Source organism: Salarias fasciatus, chromosome 20 (assembly GCF_902148845.1).
Source record: "Salarias fasciatus chromosome 20, fSalaFa1.1, whole genome shotgun sequence".
Classification (NCBI taxonomy): domain Eukaryota; kingdom Metazoa; phylum Chordata; class Actinopteri; order Blenniiformes; family Blenniidae; genus Salarias; species Salarias fasciatus.
In genome coordinates, this window is record NC_043764.1 from 12,738,971 (window position 1) to 12,762,263 (window position 23,293).

At 43.1% G+C, this 23,293-nt stretch overlaps 2 protein-coding genes across 5 annotated transcripts in view; both read left to right on the forward strand.

Moving 5' to 3' along the window:
* The window catches only part of src (v-src avian sarcoma (Schmidt-Ruppin A-2) viral oncogene homolog), a 31,778-nt gene extending 15,528 nt beyond the window's left edge, over positions 1–16,250 (forward strand). Inside the window, exons 2-14 of one of the 4 annotated variants that reach the window (XM_030118326.1) lie at positions 4,970–5,234; positions 5,320–5,419; positions 7,398–7,415; positions 7,844–7,942; positions 8,810–8,836; positions 9,022–9,125; positions 11,315–11,464; positions 11,576–11,731; positions 12,398–12,577; positions 12,737–12,813; positions 12,944–13,097; positions 14,419–14,550; positions 14,638–16,250. In XM_030118326.1, coding sequence (XP_029974186.1) covers positions 4,979–5,234; positions 5,320–5,419; positions 7,398–7,415; positions 7,844–7,942; positions 8,810–8,836; positions 9,022–9,125; positions 11,315–11,464; positions 11,576–11,731; positions 12,398–12,577; positions 12,737–12,813; positions 12,944–13,097; positions 14,419–14,550; positions 14,638–14,846 — 1,662 coding nt within the window. In that variant the 5' untranslated portion in view covers positions 4,970–4,978 and the 3' untranslated portion in view covers positions 14,847–16,250. The remainder of the gene's footprint in view (positions 1–4,969; positions 5,235–5,319; positions 5,420–7,397; positions 7,416–7,843; positions 7,943–8,809; positions 8,837–9,021; positions 9,126–11,314; positions 11,465–11,575; positions 11,732–12,397; positions 12,578–12,736; positions 12,814–12,943; positions 13,098–14,418; positions 14,551–14,637) is intronic. The other 3 variants (XM_030118328.1, XM_030118327.1, XM_030118329.1) reach the window with 3 other exon arrangements.
* Positions 16,251–17,993: 1,743 nt separating this feature from the next.
* mical1 (microtubule associated monooxygenase, calponin and LIM domain containing 1) overlaps positions 17,994–23,293 on the forward strand; it is a 31,534-nt gene continuing 26,234 nt past the window's right edge. The window contains exons 1-3 of the mRNA XM_030118972.1: positions 17,994–18,128; positions 18,585–18,667; positions 22,087–22,399. Of these exons, the coding sequence (XP_029974832.1) occupies positions 22,142–22,399 (258 nt within the window). The 5' untranslated portion in view covers positions 17,994–18,128; positions 18,585–18,667; positions 22,087–22,141. The remainder of the gene's footprint in view (positions 18,129–18,584; positions 18,668–22,086; positions 22,400–23,293) is intronic.

Below are 23,293 nucleotides of genomic sequence, written 5' to 3' on the forward strand. Positions count from 1 at the left end.
ATAATGTAGACGTGGGGGGGGAGACAAACCCCTGCAGCAATATTAAAAGACTATTCCCATTTACCGAAAGCTCGGGAGACTCGAAGGATTTGAAATTCATTGCCAGATCTTATGCATAATTAAGCAAATCCTCTTCCCACCCACCAACCCAGCCACACCCCTGCCTCGCCGGAGGGATTTCCACGCCGCTCTGCCTCTGACAGTAGGCGCTCATTACAGCGCCTCGACCCTATTAGGCCAGAATCAGGCTCCCGTTATCACCGACTACTGCAGAAATCACAGACACGACTCGACTCACGCTCCCTGCGTAACATGACATTGTTTGGTTCATGACCCCCCCCCCCCCCCCACCCCCCCCCCCCCCCCACCCCCCCCCACCCCTCACCCCCCCCGACCTGCATTAGCATATTTCCTACTGGCTGTTAGAGCTGAAAACACTCTGGGATCTGGCATCCACAAAGCCACAGGCCACTTCTGTGTCTTGTTTATGCTGCCCGCTGTGAAGCCCGACAAAAGATGGCTTTGTTGGAGTGTGAAGAAAGACCCGAGACTCTCTTAATGCTCGACTTCGCGTTTGGTTGGTTCGCTCTTCCTTTCTGGGGGGTGGTATATGCGTACGAGTCCGGGACACTGTTGGCCAAAGGAGCTGAACTCAAGTCAGCCTTGAAATTTGTTGGAGGTTATAATGGCTTTTTTTTTTTTTTTTTTTTTAAAGCAAACAAATGAAAAATTATTCTTGCACAGTATTAGAATGTGCCAACCGCACCCCAGAATTACATGTAGTGATATGTAAACCAGTGGGTGGGGGGAGGTACATCCACCCAATCCCGCAACAAATCTTACCTTGGTGTTATTCCAGTCCTTCTTTCATGAGGCTCAGTGAATAATCTCATGTACCATTGTTCTCTCACCTCCTTTAGAACCTCCTGATGTTCAGTTTTGACACCTGATGTGTTTTCATTGGCTTTCAGCTGAATTGTCACAGCTGATTTGATCAATTCTTCAGTGTAGGACATGCATGTAATTGTAATGCTGCTGTTTTCATAAGAAATATGTAGTGGCGGTGAAGAATTTATTGGTTAATGTCACTGAGAGGCACACTGTTGCACGCTGTCCCATTCTGCACAGTGCATTTTAATCAATCGCAAATTTATTTCAAAGAAGTGATCGATATATTGTGTCACAGCAGAGCCGTTATGGTGGAAATACCTTAGAAATTCCAGTTTTATTAATAATTTAATATATCTAAATAATAGAAATATTCAGTTCATCTACATGAAAAATAAGTGGTGACACATTAGAATCAGTGCTGCTTGTGTAGGGTTTGCTTAAACGATGACTCTTTGTTTTAAATGTTTGCATACATCCACAGTATGAAACTGCTGAAGCTGAAAAACCACTTCTTAGTGTCAATTAACACACCTGACAGATGCTTTTCTGTTGGTGACAGAATATGAAGAGCAGTGATAATAGACACATTGTACAACTGTTGAACAGCTTTTATTAAAAACAAAACATGCATTGTAGGACTGAGCCCAAAATTTAACTACATGTTAGTTACAAATTATGAAAAAACTACTAATTTCAGTCATTTTCTTCATTTTGTCGTAGAATTTACTGTATATAAATGATACATATTGTTAATTGATTACTTTAATAGCAAGTTTCAAGTACAGTCTGTCACTAAAAACATTATTTTAGCCAGCGCCCTATAAATGCAAAATCAACTCATTTTATCGGTTTGTTGTTCCATGCGGAGTGTCGGTTGACGCTCCTCATGCCAGCATAATGTACCCTTATTTTACTGACGGTTCTTTTTGCAAAATGTGCTTTTTAAGCACCATGATAGTGATCTCATTAGGGCGACATCCCGTATGAGGAAGAGGAGGAAGGCTGAAGATGAGAGGGGCAGCGTCTCCAACGGCTTATTACCCATGCAACCAGTCTGCTCTGCGAGGAGGCAAAACACACAAAGAGCAGCTCCCCGAGCCACCCGTCATCTTTGTGTCTGCTCCCTTGTCTGTGTGTGTTCATTAACCTACACACACACCCCACTGTTACACTTCCAGTGATGCGACCTGCTTTGTGCAGACATCCCTGAGGGGATGTGTGTGTGCAGATATATCGACTATCCGGCCTCATTGATGCCCCCCACCCCACCCCATCACTTCCTCATTCTCCTCCCCCCCCCCGTTTATGATGCCAACCAAAAATCAGCCCTGGCGTCACGCCCTCCTCCTCTTCCTGCCCTCCTCGGCTCGCTCTTTCTGTCTGTTTTAATATGTGTTTGTGAACTCGCACCGCGCTTCATTCGAACCAGTGCTTCTCTCCTGGTCCTGCTCCGCCACCCAACTCCACCCCTCGTCGACAAGCCACGACTGCTTTTGGCTTCTTTCTCCTGGCAGATTGCCATCCGGTTGGAAAGAAACGTCCAAAATAACCGAAACCAGTAACAGATTCCCTAATTTTATTTTCCTGATAAGCAAACCTGTTCCCTTTCCATCCAGATATTTTCTACCATCCATCACATGTTAATCCGTCAAGTGACTCAGTGGACTCAGGCGGTTCATCCCCAAAAAAAAATGCACAACCTCTTAAATATCAGCAGTCAGGTCAAGATGCCAGCAGAAGGCTGCACAGCTTGAGTCTGCACCCGTATGTACAAATTCTCATTTTTACGAGGAGGGCTATCAAGCCAGACCACCGCATTGTTTTCTGTAAATTAGCATTTCCCAGCAGGCCCCCTGTGGCTTTATCCTCCCGTGATAACAGGGGCTTGAATCCCTGAATTATTCCGGGCTCTGTGTAATGATTTCACTGCACTATGAGACGGGGATTAGATCTACTTCATGAGCCGGAGTAGGCGGGAGAGCCTCAGAAATGACAGAAGGCAGAAAAACTTCAGCGATTCAAAACTGTCCATTATCTTGACTGACAAGCAGAGAGCAGTCTGAGAACTCTTCTCTCTTTTTAAGGGATTTTAAACGACAAGATCAGTGGTCAATAACCTTTCTAACAAGCAGTAAGCTCAAACTCAATGAAGTTGCAGTCGCACACAAAGTTAAAAACAATTCCAACACAGCTGAGTTTTTGCTCCATGTATAAAGGCCTCCTCCAAGCTTTTATTAGATTGATTTTTTTCCCTGTTAGTCACGAAGTTAAAAACTGAGCATGGATCCTTTTTAAAAACAGCTTTTACTCATTTGTTCTGACTACACTTCATCAATTATTTAAACACACTCATGTTCAGACTAGTGAGGCTGATGCTCCAGCGAACCCGAGCTTTCTCATTATTCTCAATATCGTCCTTTTAATCAGCAGAAATTGTGGAAAATTATGCATGAGAGTAAGTATTAAGAAGAGAGACGAATCAGTATCAACATTGGTTTCCATGGTAACTGTTGACTGTCTTCCTACAGCGTCAATAATTGTGCCTTGGTTTTTTTTTTCTGTATCTGCTCCGTATATGCCATTAGATTCTCGGTGATCATGAGTTTTGTGGAGTTTGACAGAACATATGGTGTTTTTCAGTTGACCTTTATACAAATTGAATTTATGGAGATACGAGTTCTCTATTCGAAAACGCAGCGATTAAAACATGTGACACGAACTTGCATAAAGTTTGAGACACAGTATTGTGAGGCACAGTGCAGCAAATGGCTCCCTCCTGCTAGTTTTGGTTTGTCGATCATGTTTAGCTGGTTGGTTTTCCTACATCAGTGGTTAGTAGCCTTGGTTCCCAGGAGCGGCTCATGGACTGCAGACCTTCTCTCCTGTGTGTGATTTGTCAGAACATTACAGTGAAACCAAATACTGACAAAAACACCACCTATCCTAAGTCTGCCTATTTTCCACAACTCACTGTTATTGTGATTATTACTATCAGGGTATGAATATCTTTTTTAAATATCAATTGGACCGGTCTAATTAGTGAAGAATCACACAAGTCTTGCGTTCCTTTCTGTGTAATAGAAATCTCATTTATCTTTTAGTACAGCTTCAGTTTTTGTTGTTGTTTTGGTCCAGACTCATATTTCCATTGGCCTTGTTTGCAGACGCAGCAGGAAGCTGTTTTCAGCAAACAAGCTCAACTGCGCCGAACACGCTGTAACTCTTCACACCTGACACCGATACTGAGATCAGCCACAGCTTCAAGACCACCTCAGACCCTCCCATTTCCTCCCTGGTGCTCTTTGTGTTACAGGAATCAGCTACAGTGTTTTCTCAGATCACGTAGGTCAGCCGGCATCGGTGAGCCCAGCAGGGAGTTTTTCTTGCCGTCGTTCTTCTAGTTTAACCGTGCAAGAAAAAAAAAGCGTGGTATTAAGGCAGTGGGAGGTTGGGGCCATGCAGCCGTGTAGTGTTATTTCACTTTTTCTGACTTGTTTTGTCAATATGTGATTATTCTGTTTGTGTTTTAAGAGAAATTATTTGCTTTAGGAAAACGAATGAAGTTTTCTGGCTTCGCCACATATGTAGACGCACTCATCCTTTAATGATCAGTCTGAAAAAAGTCAATGGAAAGACCACGACGGCAGAAAGTGCTGTGACATGTCTGTGTGTGCATCTGCTGCTGTCTAACAGCTGTGTGAGTGTGTATGTGTGTGTGCGTGTGTGCATGTGCGTGCTGGTGGTAGATGGTTGAAGCCTGTCATGTCTGTGCTGAAACTGAGAAGCTGCAGCTGCTGCGCTGTCTGCAGGGAGGTTTCGCTCCATGCGGCCTGCGCCGCCGTGTGTCTCTGAGGGTTTCTTGGTCTCCGTCGTCTCTCCGATTTCTGCATCTGGCCTTGTGACACTCCCAAGATTACTTTTTTTTGTTTTCCATAGGAAAATTTGTTCTAAGAAAACTACATCATAAAGCAAGTCTATTTAATGTCACAATATGATGTAATTGATCTATTTCCGTGTCTAGAAGTTCTGCTTTTCCAGAGGATTCACTCGCTTTTCCTTGTCCCTGAACGCACCGCAGGCTTTGGCTATGGGGGGATCCAAGAGCAAGCCCAAGGATGGCGGCCATCGAACCCGCAGCCCCGATGTGCACCTTGGCTCTGGGGGAGAGGCGGGCAGCCACCACCTCGGCGCCCCCCAGCAGTCGCTGACACCCAACCGGAGCCCGGCTGTGGACGTGGGTCTCGGAGGGAACCAGTCCATGGGCAACAACGCCGAGCTGTCGTTGTTCGGAGGCGTGGACAACAACAGCGTCGTCACCTCCCCGAACAGGATGACGATCGCAGGTCAGAGCTTCCCTCCAAACCGCCATTCCTGTGCCCCGGATGTGCGGTTTTGATGCCACAGTTGTATTTTGCTCCTGTTTTCCAGGCGGCGTGACGACCTTTGTGGCTCTGTATGACTACGAGTCCCGGACGGCCTCAGATCTCTCCTTCAGGAAGGGCGAACGCCTCCAGATAGTAAACAACACGTAAGGAAAACACTGATCTCACATGTCCTGTTTTCTTTAATCAGCCTACATGGGAACTGCGCTCCCTCCTCCAGACTGAAAACATGAGGAGACTCAAGGTTTCAGGAGTTGTTTAATTACACGTTCCGTAATTTAAGTCTGTACTTAAAGCAACAGACTTTCATGTTTTTATTGGTAACTCCTCATTGAGCTTAATCCGTATATATTCTTGAACTGAACAATATATTGAAGGTTTATGTTTTTATTGGGATGACTTGAGGATTATACTTATTGAATGGATAGTAATGAATTATTTTCCCATGTGTATTCATGAATGATTCAAATCCAAAATGGGCTAATGTTAGATATGAAAGAGAAGAAATCACTTGCAATAAAGTCATAAGAAGTTCTGCAGTTAACTGTTGAAGATACTGCCTATTGACTGCACTGACTTTGACTTAATTTAACATCGTTCAGCCCGATTAAAACGATTAAAAAAATACCTCAAGGAAGTCAGAAAACTGCTCCATAACAATTGAAACGAGATGAAACTGAACTGTAAAGAAATACATTTTTTTTAAAAAGAAAGAAAAGAAGTTAAAGTTAAATATTTGAATATATTTGACAGTTCGCAGCAAAAATATTTTTTATTCCAAATCACACAGTATAAATGAATGACTTTTTTTTTTGTTAGGTCATTTCCAAAACACAAAGTAAAATCATATCAAAAGAGAAATTAACAGAAGAAAGCACATGTGTTTAACTGAACATGCCTGAAAAGGTTCAGATTTGTGTTTCTGATAAAATTGCCAAGTGAATGAGAAGCTCCTGCTGCTTTTTCAAGTCATAAAAAACTAAAAATGAGCTCATTGAACTTTTCCTATCAAACTCAAACACTATTTCCAGATATTTATTTCTAAGTGTTTTTAACTGCATGCCACACGTGTGACACGCTGCTCACTCTCATCTGTCTGGACGCTCGCACTTTCTGGTAGTTTCTGAGTTTTCCAACTCTCATAAAGAGTCCTATTGTTATGATCGATGCTAAATCCGGTCCTGCGGTCATAACCTGTGTGAGAGCTGTGTGTGTCGGGGGGGGGGGGGGGTTGGTTGGTTTTTAAAGTCTGAACTTGCTGTATGGATCTATAGAGGTGCAGTGACCCATGTTTACCCCCGGTGCTGATGCCCACCAACAAACCGCTGACCTAGAAGGCAGCAGCTCAGAACAATGGTGGATTAAAGCTGCATCTGGCCCCTTAAGCCAAACACCCCCCCCCCCATGCTTATTGGGTCAAGTTCACCAAGAATCCACAAACAAGTGGTCGCAATCACATTAACATAGAGGTCTGCAACCTTGAGTCGCAAAAAGAAAATTAATCTGAAGCCATTAAACTGTATCTTTAACTTTTTCATAACTGTGTGGCTGTTTCATCTTATTTAAGCCATTTGTACTTCAGCTGTTATTTCTTACCTCTTTCTTGCTGTTTTAAGCTGTTTTAGCAACTTTCGCAGTTTTGCATTTTATCTTTTGGTGAAATTAAACTTTTTTTTAATGATTTATGACTTCTTTTTTTTTTCATTTCAAGCTAATTTGGCCATTTTGATTTTTTGGATTTTGCTAGATTTCATCTTTTAATCAATTTCTGCGTAGCAGTTTCAGCCATTTGGACTGTCAATGAAATAAAATGTGATAAAGATGTTTTTTCAGATGTAATTTAGGATACATGTTACTCCACAGCCGTCAGTTACAGGCCTCCAAGTGACTTTTTTTTTAACATCCAGTCCGCTGAAATCCGATGTACTTTAGTGATAATAATTTGGTTCATGTGTCCTTTTTAAGCGTAATTACTCTCTCCACTGTTGCATAATTGCTCGGCTGTTCACAGTTTAATGGGATGTGAAGTGGTGGAGTCTTTTCTGTGCACTTTGCCGTCCACTGCCTCTTTAATCCTCTCCTTTCCCACCATTTCTCCATCACAAACCCATCTCTTTTTCACAGGAGGAAGGTGAACTACAGGTTTGTGAAGCCTTTGTCTGCTTTTGTGTTTCACGTAACACGAGGCCTCCTGTGTTTCATAGCATGTGTGCTCCGTAATCCCACTCCGCTAGAAATGCACCGACGTAACTCCTTCCTTATCCCGTGAACCCCTCAGTGCAATGGATTTAAACAAAATTAGAAGTTTGCCCTTAATTCTGCGGCAGCTCGATCCTCCATGAAAAGTAGCGCCATCTCCTCACCCGCATCAGCGCATGCTTGTCTATTTCCTCAAATCACAGAAAAAGTTGGGCTTCCATTTATCAGGCTTCTCCTGGAGTCAGCGGGCATCTACTTCTCTCTTCTCCGAGACGCTTGATAAAAGGCCCGTGTGTGTGTGTGAGTGTGTGTGTTTTTGGACGTGTGAAGAGCCTCGGTAAAGCATCGTGTTATCATTTTCATGTGTGCAGAGAAGGGGACTGGTGGCTGGCGCGCTCCCTGACCACTGGAAAAAGCGGTTATATCCCCAGCAATTATGTGGCTCCATCTGACTCCATCCAAGCAGAAGAGTAAACCCCTTCATTTTTTTATTTTTCTAACTGTGCTCTGTCTCTTTTATCTGTCCTTTCACCACTGATGCTGAAGTGTCTGATTTTTTTTTTCCTTTTTGGGTGGATATAATGAGTTCTTCAAAGAATAGTTTGACATGGTGGGAGATTTATTTATCGGTTGTCTTGCTGGAACGGATATTGGAAGGTATAGCTAGACGCTGGCGAGCTTTGTTTTGCCGAAAAGATAATAAAAAAGGAAAATTTGTACCTTGGTTATAGACAGAAAGATGGGATCTTAGTTGTTTGCATAATAAAACAGTTGCTCCTATACAGTACTTAGCTTTACTTAAAATGAATAACTATTTTTGAAGGCCCTAATAAGATTTGCTTTGAAAGCTAATAATCGGCTAAAAGCAAACTGTTTTAGTCTCATGGCTTCACTGCTAATATTTCATCTTTTAACCTCTTGGGTAAAAGTGCATGTGATTAGCATGACCCTGAAAAAACCCGTAACCTGGTGATTCCGCTCATAGTTGGTGCTGAAGGTTCAGTTAACTGAGAAGCCTCCTGTGAGATATCGCTGACTCAAATACACCTGAAGAGTCATCGGTGGGTTATTTACTGACATTCAGACATGGAAACCATTTAAAAAAAAAAAAAAAAACCCATCTTATTTAAGGTTAAAGGTCATTTTTCTGCAGTTCCAGCACAGGACAGCAAATATTCCACCATATCAGCCTGTTCTTCCAGATTATTGTGCTACATTTACTGCTCTCTGTGAACTCTGTACTCACTAACCTGCTTGCTTTTCAATGGTTCCCGCAAACTAACTTTTTTTTTTGTTGTAACAACTCCATCTCTCGCCTTTTCCTCCTGCACCACCAGTCACCTCACACTGACTGTAGAGTCCAGGTAAGCGGCTGCTGCGCTGTAGGTACACTGCCTCCGGAATACACTCTTACTGTCTGAATCTGCGAGCCCTCCTTGATGCGCCTTTTTCCTCTCTTCCTCCCACGTACGCCTTCTTCTTCTTCCCCTCATCAATGCTCTCCCTCGTCTCCCGTCTCTGTCTCCCCCCCCGCCCCCGACATCGCCAGGTGGTACTTCGGCAAAATCACACGGCGTGACTCAGAGAGGCTGCTGCTGAGCCTAGAGAACAGGAGGGGGACTTTCCTGGTGAGAGAGAGCGAAACCACCAAAGGTGAGTGTGCAAACGATGCAGCTCGCCTTCGAAAGCCACAGCGTAGATGCAGACACAAATGCCAGACCCGAAGAGCGACCGTGAAGAGTGCGGTCTCGCAAGGCAAAAAACTGCAACCCGAATGCAGCAGTCCCGACTCGAATGCAAATGAACAGAAATAGAAAAGTGTGACTGGAATATTAAAGTTGCAACAGTGAAGCTGCTGCTCGAAGGCGAAATCAGCAGCAGAAGTGAGTGATGTGTAGCTGTTGTATTGGAGCCACAGAGGCATTGTTTAACCGACACATTGAGGAAACATCTTCATGTTGAGGTTCTAAAAACACCAGTACTTCGTCATTTATGCAGGTGTCTGTTTCATTTTCTTTTCTGTTGTGGATTTTAGCATTTGTTACAAGCCTTCTGGATTTCTAAGATGGAAACATGTTAATATACATTTATTTTTTCATTGCTTTGCATTGCCACAGAACACCTCTGGTGGCTGTAGTGGTCTCTAACACTCTTTATATTGAACTATTGGCCGTCCTATTAAACGGGTTATTTTTAAAGGCCTTCAAGGTTTGTTATGACTGTTTGCATCATGGTGGTGCAGCCTGTGGTAGTCGGCATGAGAAAGTGAAATTATAAGGGGAAGAAGACATTTATTATGTCTATAGCAGTGATCAACAAGTCTGCTTGGAGAACATTCTGTCCCTGGCATTTTTCTGCGACTTCCCTCTTTTTTTCCCCCCCCCGACTCTGTGCTCCGGCTTATGAACTTGTGAATTGTTCACATGAAAGCTTGAAGTTTGGCTTTGAATTTGATGACATTTCTCAGTTATATAAAAAACAAAAAGAATGAAGCTAGTTCTTTCCAGCAGTGAATCATGTCACCCTGCTGTGTGGGAGACGGGCAGATGGGGGGGGGAAAGGTTGGATTTGATGCTTGTGGGACTGTTTGGAGCTGGATCTGATAGGCTGCTGCTGCTGCTGCAGCGTCCCCAGAGGCCCAGCCGGCTCTGTGGAGATGCGCACTCCAACCGAACGCTGAAGGATTACCATCACAGGATGTGTACATAAGCTGTGAATGAAACGAGGAAGAGAGGGGCTGAGGTGGCAAGAGACGGACAGAACGTGAGAGGATGGGCGAGCGGGAGCTGTGTGGGAGAGCAGGAGACAGAACTGGGTCAGCGTGGAGCTGAGGACTCTGCAGCCAGAGGCCATATCACCCAGTTCAAACAGAGAAGGAAGGGGGAGGCATCGCCTTGGGCCGCACTGCCACTTTAGACTGTTTTTGACTTGAATTACACTGCCCTCTAGTGGTGAAGGAAGCGCACGGTCTGTCATCGATCATTCAAAGAAATGGAAGCGTTTTCTTAATTTTCCAATTGAAAGGTGTGTGTCGATCACGTTAATTTAGCCCAGTTTAAGTAAAAAATCTTTCATGTTTTTGTAAAATAGAAAAACACTCTTTCAAGCTTTTGTGGGTTTCCCGAATTTTAAAGTTAAAATGAACACATTTTTACACCATCTTTTATGAAATATCTCAAATGTGGATGAAAATTGTTCTTTTTGGATTAGTTTTGGAAGTAGTCTTATTTTAGGAAGAATCCCATTGATTCTGACATTTATCTCAATTTTTTTTTTGTGAAAATCTCTCAGCCTATTAGAATATTTTTCCTCATTAGTTCAAAAATGTTTCTTGTTTCTAATGTTTCTTCTTTATAGTTCAAAGTGTGTCTTCCGTCATCATTTGACCCAGAAAAACCCTATTTTGTATCTTTATAAGCAAGAAACATTTGGTTTAATTAATTAACACAATAGGTTTAATCAATAAAATATATTTATTTGTTGTTGTCCATTTTTGATATAAATATACTGTAAACAGGAAACCTGGGCACATTACGGTTAATAGAAAAATAATCCTATTAATTTAGAATAAGTTAGTTTTTTCCCCCTAAAATGTAATTTAGATTTCTAAACTGAAAAAAATACTGCTACTACTACCACTACTCTTTATTTTGAGTTTCTTTTGAGTGAAAATCACTTTAATGAACGTAGACAGAAAATGCAGCGTGCATCTGTAATATTGGAAGTGCTCTTCCGACCGATTTGATCTGCCCCAGTTTTCTTCAATACCAAACAGTTTGTCCACCTGATGTTGAGGTGTAGCTTCGCCTCTGGTGTCTCATCCCCGGTGTTGTTGCTTCCAGGTGCCTACTGTCTCTCCGTGTTGGACTATGACAACACCAAAGGCCTGAACGTGAAGCACTATAAGATCAGGAAGCTGGACAGCGGAGGCTTCTACATCACGTCACGCACGCAGTTCGGCACCCTGCAGCAGCTCGTCAACCATTATCGCAGTAAGTTTGTAACGAGTAAAGACACAGAGGGGAAACTTTCACGCTGTGGGGCGTGGTCACCGCGGCAGCAGAGCGTTCTGAGTGGACCTGACCGGTGTCTCCCCTCCTCAGAGCACGCTGACGGACTGTGTCACAGTCTGACCGAGATCTGCCCCGTGCTGAAGCCGCAGACTCAGGGCTTAGCCAAGGACGCCTGGGAGATCCCCAGAGAGTCGCTGCGGCTCGACCTGAAGCTGGGGCAGGGCTGCTTTGGAGAAGTCTGGATGGGTACGTCCCCGTTTGACTCGTTTCTTATGCAAAACCTTAAACCTTCCACCTGCAAGGAAAACCTTGGCTGTTTCCTTCAGATGGAGCCATCAGCGGCATTTAGCTGTTTGCTAAGCTGAATATTTCATCCATGTGATTTCATCCAATACTGATGTGGCGAATACTGCTGCAATTTATTCATTATTGAAAACTATGTTGTTTTTTGTATTTTTGACATTTCCCTCTGCTTTCATGCCACTTCATCTTGTTGGAAAAGTGGTACTAAGCTCCGCTTTTTGGAGCTAGACTTGATTAGACAGTGCAACATGGGATAATCAGATACTGATTGGAGGAAATATTAATATCAGTGCATGACTGAAATGAAATAAACTGAAATTTGACACCCTGTTACAAACTTTTATATAGGTTGTATTTTCAGTCAGACAACTTTAATCATTCCTGGAAGAAAATATTTGTGGCTGTGTGTTCTGTGCAAAAAGGATGAATTGAATGCAATGACTAAGTAAAATGAAAATCCTCTTTTTCCCATGAATGCTTTACCTAACAGCCTTGTGTTATTGAACAGCCGGTTCTGAATGATTTTGTTATTCTGCTGGCCTGTTTTTGTGACTTTAATACAAAAACTACCTGAAATATTCAGAAAGATGATTTTTGCCTTCCTATCAGGAACGTGGAACGGTACAACGCGCGTTGCCATAAAGACCCTGAAGCCGGGCACCATGTCCCCCGAAGCCTTCCTGGAGGAGGCTCAGGTCATGAAGAAGCTGAGGCACGAGAAGCTGGTTCAGCTGTACGCCGTGGTGTCCGAGGAGCCCATCTACATCGTGACTGAGTACATGGGGCAAGGTCTGCAAGACACTGGTTTTCACTGAAATCCTCATAACTGTTTCACGCACCGTTATGCATGTTTAAATTTGAGTCTATATTTGAGATAATTCACATTTCAAACACTTCCAGCTGTGATCTGAATCGTCTCTCCTGCTGTGTGTGTTTTTCCTCTCACAGGCAGCTTACTAGACTTCCTGAAAGGAGACATGGGGAAGATGCTCCGGCTGCCTCAGCTGGTGGACATGGCCTCACAGGTCAGAAATAACATCCTCTCACTCGCCCGGCCATTTGTTGTCTGGTTTTTGTCACACACATATTAGAGCAGTGAGCTGAACTCCAGGATAAGAAGAGTCCTCTAAGTGTGTAATATTGCGTGTTTGTCAGATTGCCTCTGGGATGGCCTACGTGGAGAGGATGAACTACGTGCACAGAGATCTCCGAGCTGCTAACATCCTGGTGGGAGATAACCTGGTTTGCAAAGTGGCGGATTTCGGTCTGGCTCGCCTCATTGAGGATAATGAATATACTGCCCGGCAAGGTAAGACCACAACCCAGCACGCTTTCCACTGACAGCACTTGTTAGATTCAAGTCTTAACATTGTTAGATCATTAAAATCATAATGTTCACTTTGCGCAGTCGGTCAAACCACATTTTTCCTTTCCTGCTCCATCGCTTCCTGTTTTTTGCACTTACATATTTCGATAAATGTTTTCAGCTTTAATGTGTTTGAATCTTAAAGACAACTTTGACAACAAATTGGTCTCTGCAGCCGACATGGACTCACTCTGCAATCAGTGATACATTTTTATCCAAACTGCTTGTTGTTAGAGTAGATGCCACATTTTTGTTGATGATGTTTTACACCTATTTGGTTATTAATAATAATAATAGTCTGTTAGGCATTGTCAAAGTGTGCAGGAATGAAATGTTGTTCCATCCCTTAAGGAGGTCTAGACTGGCCCCACCAGTTCACCAGTTCCACTCACTTCCTTCTAGAGGCAGAATTTCCTTGGCTGGAGAACTAATTGCCCCCCTAGTGGACAGTGAAGACTGCCTTTACATAACACACTCCTGTAATTGTTCTTATCAGTTGTTGCATGTTTCTGATTATCAGATTTAAGATCCCTTGATCTTGGTCTGGTTCCCGCTGTTGTTTGTCCGTGTCTTATCGTGTGAGATAACAGCTCGCGCTGCACAGCAAGCCGTTTTATTTCCTTGTTTAAATACTTTAGGCAGTTGCTGTGCCACTGTTGTGTTTTCACGCTGGACTTGCACTGCATCAGAGCGTGACAGGAGCTGCACCGAGACCGGACTAAAGACCCGTTTCGGCTTTGGTGTTGCACGAGTTGCACATTAGCGCATTAACACCTATTTTGCTGCACCGAACCCAACAGGCTCAACCTGAAAACAGCAGGTGTGAGTTCACCCTGGGAAGCAGCTCTGTGGACGCAGTCCACTGGACGACACCGTGAATGCGGCCATTTCCAAACCTCCATCATGTGCTCATTGACTCATTGTTTCTCACCGCGTTGATTCAGTGTTACATCACGGAAGTGTGTCAGACGTCAGTGTGAAAAAGTTCCCCACGTCTGGAAAGCGGCTGCGTGGAACTGCCTCACCCGGTGGAAATTACCCCCCCCCCCCCCCAATCTCACACCAGTCAACAACCACCTCAGCACACAGTTACAATCTGACTGAAGGCCAGATTGCTCAACCAAACGCTTTTTATTGTCATGTGTTATCAGCTTCAGGAGTCTTTGATTTTAGCATCTTTTTTTTCCCCCTCAATGCAACCTTCCTATTTCAGTCTGCTCCAGTTTTCACATTTTGAATTTATAATAAACTTTGCGTCTTACAGGGGCAAAGTTCCCCATCAAGTGGACGGCTCCTGAAGCTGCGCTGTACGGCCGCTTCACCATTAAATCCGATGTCTGGTCGTTTGGGATCCTGCTAACGGAACTGGCCACCAAAGGCCGAGTGCCCTATCCAGGTAACGATCCAGCAATTATTTCCTTTTTTAAAGGTTTATACATAATGATTATATCTCTGACATTGTTTCTTGTTCTCCCTCTCTCAGGGATGGTGAACCGGGAGGTGCTGGACCAGGTGGAGCGCGGTTACAGGATGCCGTGCCCAGCGGAGTGCCCCGATTCCCTTCACGAGCTGATGCTGACCTGCTGGAGGAAGGAACCCGAAGAGAGGCCCACCTTTGAGTACCTGCAGGGCTTCCTGGAGGATTACTTCACCTCTACGGAGCCTCAGTACCAGCCGGGAGAGAACCTGTAACGACGTTTATGTGCATGCAGAGTCAGGAAGTGCAACAGCGACATAACGGGGCATGTGGATCTGCTTCACGGCGCATGGAAAAATGTGCAGGAGCAGTGTGTTTTGTTTTCATCCTGGGTACAATCAGTGGGACATTGAACCAATCAGCAAAATGCAGTCTTTCCAAAGTCATGATCATTTCCTCCGATGGACAATTTTCAAGTGTTTTGGCTTCTTATGCATAACTTGAACAGGTACAAACCTTTTCTACCTTCCATTTCTTTGTAAAGCGTCCGGTTACCTTCATGCATCCTTCCTGTGGTACTTCACCCCGTCTGCTGCACACCGGTACAAAATACCGGAATGAATCTTGGATACAAGTATTTTCCTGCTGAAAAGACTTCTACAGGATGTCTATTTTTACTACTTTGAAAAATATTTACCCAAACTGTCTTCCATATTTCCCCTTTGAGAAGCAACTATTTGGGACGGATAGCAACTTCTTTGGATATTTCAGATTGAACATTTTCTTATTACACCTGGATCAACTGGAAAAAAAAAATAAATCACGCTTATATTTTATAACTGTGCTTCCCTTGTGCAACACAAAGGCTAGTTTCCCAGCTGCTTGTGAGCATCTGTACGAGACTGCGGACTCCTGGCGTCATGTGCAGTCTGGAGTTCTTGGTTTTTGCCGTGATCAGCTCAACACAAAGAAAAGAAGAGGCAGAGTCTGCCTGTCTATTTTCTATTTGTGACTTTTCGTACTATAGACAAACGGCTACTGATCACTAACGGTCTTCTCAGGATGGCGTGGACAAGAATTCTGCTGCTAGGATTTTTGTGCCAATGAAAATATCTTTCTTTCTTTTTTTTTTTTACTGTCTTTTACTGTGTGAAAATGGATTTTAATACTCCAAACTTTTCTTATGAGTCAAAGAAAGAGAGGCTCTGCGCCTGTGTACAGTATCGACCGGTCTTCTTTGGTCTTCTGCTGATTCTTTTCCAGGCACTCAAATTAAAATCAGGTGACTCTTCCTTTTATCTTTGCTTTCAGCTCTGACCTTCATTGATGTGAAGAATTTGATTAATCCAGCATTGACATTTCACTAATTTGTGCATCTTTTGAAGCACAACCTTACACTGGAGATAATTGCATTAGGGACTCTGTGCTTTATGCGGGGCGTGCCTCTCTCGGGCCTTCAGGGGTCAAACCACAAGGCTTTCCCATCAGCACATAGGCATGTACAGCAAAACGACAACCACCACAAAAATTGGCATATTGACAAGTAATTGTAAATATCCTCAGTGCTAATATTTTGTATATATATCTTCATAATTTATTCCTTTGAAAATAACCCATTTGTTTATTTTGCCATCAATGTTCAGACATCTTCATGGTACTTTTTATGGATTGAGTCAAACGGAAAGCGATATATATCATAGAAACACTTCATCACATGGTTATTTGTGCACGTTTTTCTGTGAAACTTATCTTGGTTTGTACATTTTCAGTATGTCTGACGGATGTGGTACAGAGATCGCACTGAAACACTTTTTGTTTTTTTTCTTAACGCTTCCATGTCGCCCAATGCCGATGACGTTCCGCTCCTTCCTCTTGTAAGCCACCGCTGTTTACATCCTGATTACCGTCAGATCTTGTCGGTACTCCTGGGGCGACTGATAAATGAACAAGTCTTTCTTTTGTGTGTCAAGTACGCGTTTTCTTGATTGCATCTGACCAACAGTGTGCTGCCATCCTCTCCATGCTTGTTGAAGTGGCCGGACCGGCCTCCCCAGGCTGGATCTCGGAGAGCACCACCGATACAGACCCGCACACAGAAAAGGAGCTTGAGATCTGTGTCCTGTGGACATGGGCTGTGCTACAGTGAATGCATTAACGTGCACAGGTGTAAGCGGGTTGTCTGGCGTTGTCCCCCCCCCCACCATTTCTTCCTGCTGTCTCGATGAATGTTCATGAGCAAAAACATGGAAAATGTGTGCATGTAAATGGTTGTTTAGTCGGTATGCAGCCTTGCTCATAAGCAAAGAGCATTTCCTGTGGGGTTCTGTGGGTTTTTTTTCCTCTGGCTATGCAGATATTTTTTTAAATCTGTGATATTCCTACATGAATATAAAAATATATATATATACTCTTTTCTACGGTATGCAATGGGAATTTTCACATAAATTTGTTAAATCCTGCTGAATATTGCTCAAAATTGAACCTACAGTTGAATAAAATTTGTATATTGCCAACAATTTGTTCATGTTCTATACCACACTACTTTATCCCCTTCAAACATCTCCTTTGCTCAACTCAGTCACGAATTCACCTTGCACGTATATAGAGAACATGCAGTCTCACCACCAAAGGCCCTTATTTCAGAATCTAAAGGCAAAAGCACTTTACCTCCAACAGCAATCTCTCCTGATATAATGATATATAAAATTCTGTGTCTGTAATAGCAGGCTTTATCTCCATATCGTGGCAGCATGAAGTGTCTATTGATTAACTCCATCTCCTTATATGGTGGAATCCGTGCTCAAAGCTGACAAGTCATATTTGTGAAGATATATAAGGCTCATAGAAGGTTTTGGTTCAAGTTTTCGCTACGCCCAAATAACCACTTCCATAGGATCTGAGAACTCTTAGATCGTGTGATGAAAACTGATAAATACAGTGGAACAAGACCGAGCTTTAAACCTCAATGACATAACCTCAAAAGATTGTTTGAATACTGCTCCCTTCTAAAGAAATTACAGATGATGGTTACTTTTATTTAAAAACAATTTTAATTGAAAAAAAATGTGTGCTGCTGTAATATTTTTTCAGTTTGCAAAGTTACTCTCTGGGCCTTTTTGGACCTTCGTTGGGGGCGGCTGTGGTCCGAAGACCTTATGTTCGTTATCCTTGATCCAGGATACAGTTAAATATAATGCATGTTCTTTAGCAGTTAATTTAGCGTTAATTATAATAAAGAAATTATCATTATTATTATTATTATTATTATTATTATTATTATTATTATTATTATTATTATTATCACCATTATTAAATTGGAGGATGAAGGTGTTTCCTCTCACTAATACCTCCTCGTACCTCGTGACGTGCTGCTCGCGCTTTCTTCAGCAGAAAGTCCCGGAAGCGGCTGTGCTCGTGCGGAATGAGCGCGAGGCGCAGGTGAACGAGCTCTCTCTCCCTCTTTTAAACCTGTAAACAAAGAGACAGAGAAACAACATGGAAGCGACGCCCGGGCTTCAGTTTCACAGAAACCGGCTCCCTGCGTGTCTCTCCGTCTGGTAAGAAAACTTTTAATACAGCTCATTTATTTCGCGCGCGCGTGTGTGTGTGTGTGCGCGCGCGCGTGCAGCAGTGCTTTCCGCTTATCACGTCAGTTTTTTTATTTTAAAGCTTTTTCCTCTCGTTGACATTCAGTGTATGTTTTAAATATGGATGAATCTTTGATTTTTTGTGGTCTTTATATAAGCCTTTTTTTTTTCTTCGCCTCTTCTTTCTGCCTGTAAGGCTTCTTGGTTGTTCATTAAAATCTGCCTGCCTGCACTTGGTAACATGTTGAGACTGCACATTGAGTTCGCTGCCACACCCACCTCTACAGTTAGAATCCTGTCATTGAGAATATGTGTCAGTGCCTCCAGCACATATTATTATGTTCAGGCAATGACATCCTTTTGTTTTCTATCACACTCATCCTCTGCTTTTCTCTGGATGTTTGTGTCTCTCCCAACACCTGCCAGGGGCGAGATCAGTGTTTGATCCCAACAGCCTGATACACAGAGCATCGCCAGACACTCCGCGAAGGGCTTACACATGTAATAAGGTGGGTCAATCCACTCCAATCCCAATCCAATCCACTGCACCGCCCGCAGGGGAAATCAGGTCAATTCACCTTTAACTCCTGGTAGTTTCTATCTGATCCTGTTTACTGCTTTCCTGTTAAAACACGTCTCTTATTCAGAACTGCTTATAACAAGTCAGATGATGATGATGATGATCTTGGCGCCCCTGGCCATGACTGTATGATCTGTCAGGGCTGACGCTTCTTCAGCATGACTCCGTCCTCAAGCTATATTTACCATAAGAGAGATGTGTTTGTGGGTTTTGTGCAACTCTGCTGCTCAGCTGAAAAGCAGCACAGAAGTATAAATACAGCAGCCGCTTTGGGAGTCAGATAAAAGCACTGACATGAGTGTCTGAGTTATTTTTAGTTTTGACAGGCTGTTTTGTCTTTACTAACGTCTTCCTTCTTGTCAAGTATTGTTTTTTTCACTCTGTGGACTGGATTATTTTATAGAGACACTTAACTGTGTGTAATCTCGATAGCTGAGTCTGTTCAAAGGTAGCTGCGCAGCCACACAACAGTTCGTGGCTGGGAGGGGGGTTACTAAGTGTTAAAGTGGCATCAAAATGTTACATGCATCTCATTGAAGATGCATGTAAGTATATGAAACAGTATATGTAATAAACGGGATGTAGATGAACTGAAGTGATGCATGTAATGCAAGGAGTGGTTGGCGCAACTATAAACGGACACGCCTCCCACAGTACACACCACAATAGTTTTGTAAGCTTTGCAACTGTGTTAATGATCGCCTCGAGTTACAAAGTGAAAGTGAAATGAAAAAATCTGATATTGTAATTCAGATATCTTGAGACTGTATTTCTATTTTTGGGATGTTTTTGATAATAAAACAAAAAAGGCTTGAAATACGCCAGTTTAAAATATTGGGACAAATGAACTTTTCCTCTATGTTCTAATTTTTTTAATGTTCCTGAAGGCGGTGTAGTGGTATGTACGCTTGCCTCACATTGATGATACCCTGGTTCAGTCCTCGGCTTTTCTTGACATGTTCCTACTTGTACATGTGTGGGTTTTTTCACTGGGAACTCCCAGGCTTGATCACACAATCCAAATACATGCTGCTGGGTTAGTAGACGACTTAAAAATGTTTGTCGGTCTTTGTTAGTCATCCTGGTCTTATGAGCCGTCCAGGATGTGCTGTGGCTCTCGCATGATGTTTGCAGGTATCGCCTCCAGCTTCATGCATCCCTCGCTTGAGTAAAGCCGGTTTGGAGGATGGCTGATTGCCAGCTGCAGTATTGTCATCTGAGCTATGCCTGTGACTGAGAGCTACAGTGCAATCTGATTATCTTTTAGCTCAGTGGTTTCCAACATTGAGCCCTGGGGAGATGTTCGCACAAATGCCACTTCGTTGTTTGTCTTCGAATGTATTTTAAGTCACCACTTTCTGTTAGTGCAGGTGTTTCAAAATCACATGAAGCAGTAATGCAATAAGCAGGAAGAGAACCGTGAGATTGTCATGTTTGTTTCATACAGCTGTGTCATCCTGCCGCTCGCTCGCGGTAAACATCTCCGACAGTCACCGGTGAGGTAAAAGGGAGGGAGGACTGTAGGAAATAACAGCACTTTAAATGCAGTTTTCCATGGTTGACACAAACACACCAGCAGAGTCACGTGCCGCAGTGGTCTCAGGCTGTAATTATAGACTCCGCGTCTCAGGTGGAGGGCAGAGGCTGCACACTCTGCAGCGGAGGGGAGTCGCTGCGAGGTAACCGCTGTCGTCAGGAAATGAGACTCCGGAGCCGTTTACAGGAAACAGCAGCCTCGACTGAAACTGTGCTAAAGATTTTTGCAGGGTGGCATGCATGTGTCTGCGTTTCATGTCACTGTGAGAAAAGTGCTTAAAACGGGAATATTTCTGCTGATTTTATTGTAATCGTTTGAGTGCTTGACTCAAAGATTAGCGTCTTGAGTTTGGTGCAATGACTGCTCTGTAGTGAGACACCTTAGGTAAATGTTGACGGACAAACACTGAGCCGAGGGCTTCTATTGTGCTTCAACAGTTTCTAATTATGACTAATGTACACTTCAGTGTTTCACATTCACTTCCATTTTGTTCAATTTATTGATCGATGGCAAATGTTAAACATTAAAACTGTTGTTTAGTTTTTTTATACACTTGTGCTTTGAAGTGCAGTCGTCGTTTATTGAAATTTCAAGCATTTTGGCGATGAGAAGGATGCAATTATCATGAAAACTTCACTTTTGTACTTTACCAATTGCTCTGTTGTGCAACGGTGGCCCAGAGGTCAATGAAGCAGATTCGATATGCAAAAGTCTCACAGTTCAAATCCAACTGTTCACACCTCATTATTGTGAATCTCTGAGCTTGACCCTTGACCCCAGCTGGTCCAGGTTAGCTATGAAATGTTAAATGTAGAGATTTTTTTTTTTCTCTCGTTGCATAAGATGTGACGACATTTATATCCTGTATTTCTGTCTGATGTTAAAGTAGCTTTAATCACTCCTCATGGGACTGCATTTCATTCACAGTACAAATAATTAAAGTGGGGATGCAAAGACGGCGGAGAGGGGGATTGGAATCTATCCCTCTTTGCAAATCGCTCTATGATTCTTTGAATGCTGTGCTTGTGATGCGAGAATCAAAAGGAATGAAAGTACCGTAATCTAATGTGGATATTATAAAATCCTGAATGACCTCTTTCCAAATCATCAGAAATGATAAATGACCTGATTCTTTTGTAAAAGCGTCAGTTTGTCTGGTGACCTGACTGCTGAAGGAGGCTCAGCTGGAGGAGAGGGGAATAATTGTCACATTTATGTTCTTAATTGTGAAAATCAGCTGCTTTTAAGTGTTTTCAATTTTAGCGAATAATATCTTTTGGATTTGGGCCATTTGCCGAGACAAAGTGAAAAACTTAAACCCACACCACTGTTAATTATTCTAGTCCAAACATATGGAAAGGCTTTTCTTCCCAGTGTGTCTTTTAGACACATGTTTCCATTGAAGTGTGCGCTCCTGCCTACTGAGCTAATGACGGACGCAGCACGAGAGAATGACACACTCACGGTGGGCGGGTCGTACGGCGCACAGCAGTCGTAAAGACGGAGATAGAGAGAGCCACAGAAACCACGTTGAGGAAGTAAGTAATGATTCAGCGGACCAGGTGACGTGAAGCCCACGGCGTTTTACCATGTTGGGCTATAATTAGCAGTGCATGACTGTGAGGGTGGAGGGGAGACTTCCCACCGCACAGTAGGTAGAACATCCAGAAGGCCGGACCACCTCTGGAAATGCCAACAACAAAGGCAGCGAGGAGCTTGTAACCCTTTGATCAGTTACAGTAAGCCTGTCCCTGCAGCGCAGCCGTTTCCAGGTAGGGAGAGATAATACGATGTAACCTTTGCCTTCGCAGACAGCCAGTCGATCCAGAGAGCAGAGGCAAACCGGACCCGTGGACGTCTTCGGCCATGGCGAGCCAGGATGCCTCCAACCGGTCACACGCGACTTTTGACCTCTTCATTCAAGCCCCGAGCTGTGAGGAGGTGATGCAGCACTTCGCAGACCTCTGCAGGCAGCTGGACATCGACCCAAAGGACTTCAGGAACTTCTACACCCAGCTGAAGGAGAAGCTGAACTACTGGAAGGCCAAAGCCTTGTGGAGCAAGCTGGACAAGCGAGCTTCTCATGCAGATTACCAGCAGGGAAAAGCATGCACCAAAAACAAGGTAGCAGCAGTCAGAACCTCTGTACCTTATCATTAATATAATTCACAGTTAATTCTCTATGAATAATTGTTGATTCTTGTACATTTAAGTATTTCATTCTTATTTATTTGCTGTTAAAATTCATAGGAAGTCTGACTTTTGTTTATTTTGTTATGAGAACCAGAAAAGTTGAAGAAAGAAGGTGCAAATCGAACAAAAAAATACAGTTTACATTATTTGCTTTTGAGTAACTCAGTTTCAAGCATTTGTTTTATGAAGAAGAGAGTAGCTTCTCAGCTCACAGCAGCCTCTCATGGAGCTGACACCGGTTTCATCACCAAAACTAAGCGCATTTGAGAAGATAATCTAATTGTAGTTCAGAGCGTTGTGGTTTACACATTTTTAGCTCCACATATTTTAATCATATCACGTGACTGTGCAGGTATTAGATTTTAATTTCTTAATTTCTCATCCACATTAAGAGCTGAAATGAATGAGGGTGTGATGAGAGATGACGTAGGCACTTCTGCAGATAAAAAATTACTTTAAACCTCTGAAACTCATATAGCAAAGCACAAACTTGGGTTTCACTTTTGTAAAAGCTTAATATTATATGATAGATAAATTATTAAAAAGTGCCTTGTTTATAAAATGTCTCACAAATTTATGCGGGGAAGAGGCCTTCCTTACTGTGAAGTTCGATTTGCACATGACAAATGAAAATGAGAATGAGACATTTTCTGGAATATGGGGCAGACAGAGAAACTGCTCTTTGCTTTCATTTTTCTTTCATGTTTGGCTTCACTGTGATGTTTTGGCCAAAGGGGATTGAGGATGTTTGTGTGCAGCCGTTCTCTGAGGCAGGGTTACTTTATCAGTGCTTTATTTGTTTCTAATACTGTAATGTGTTGCCCC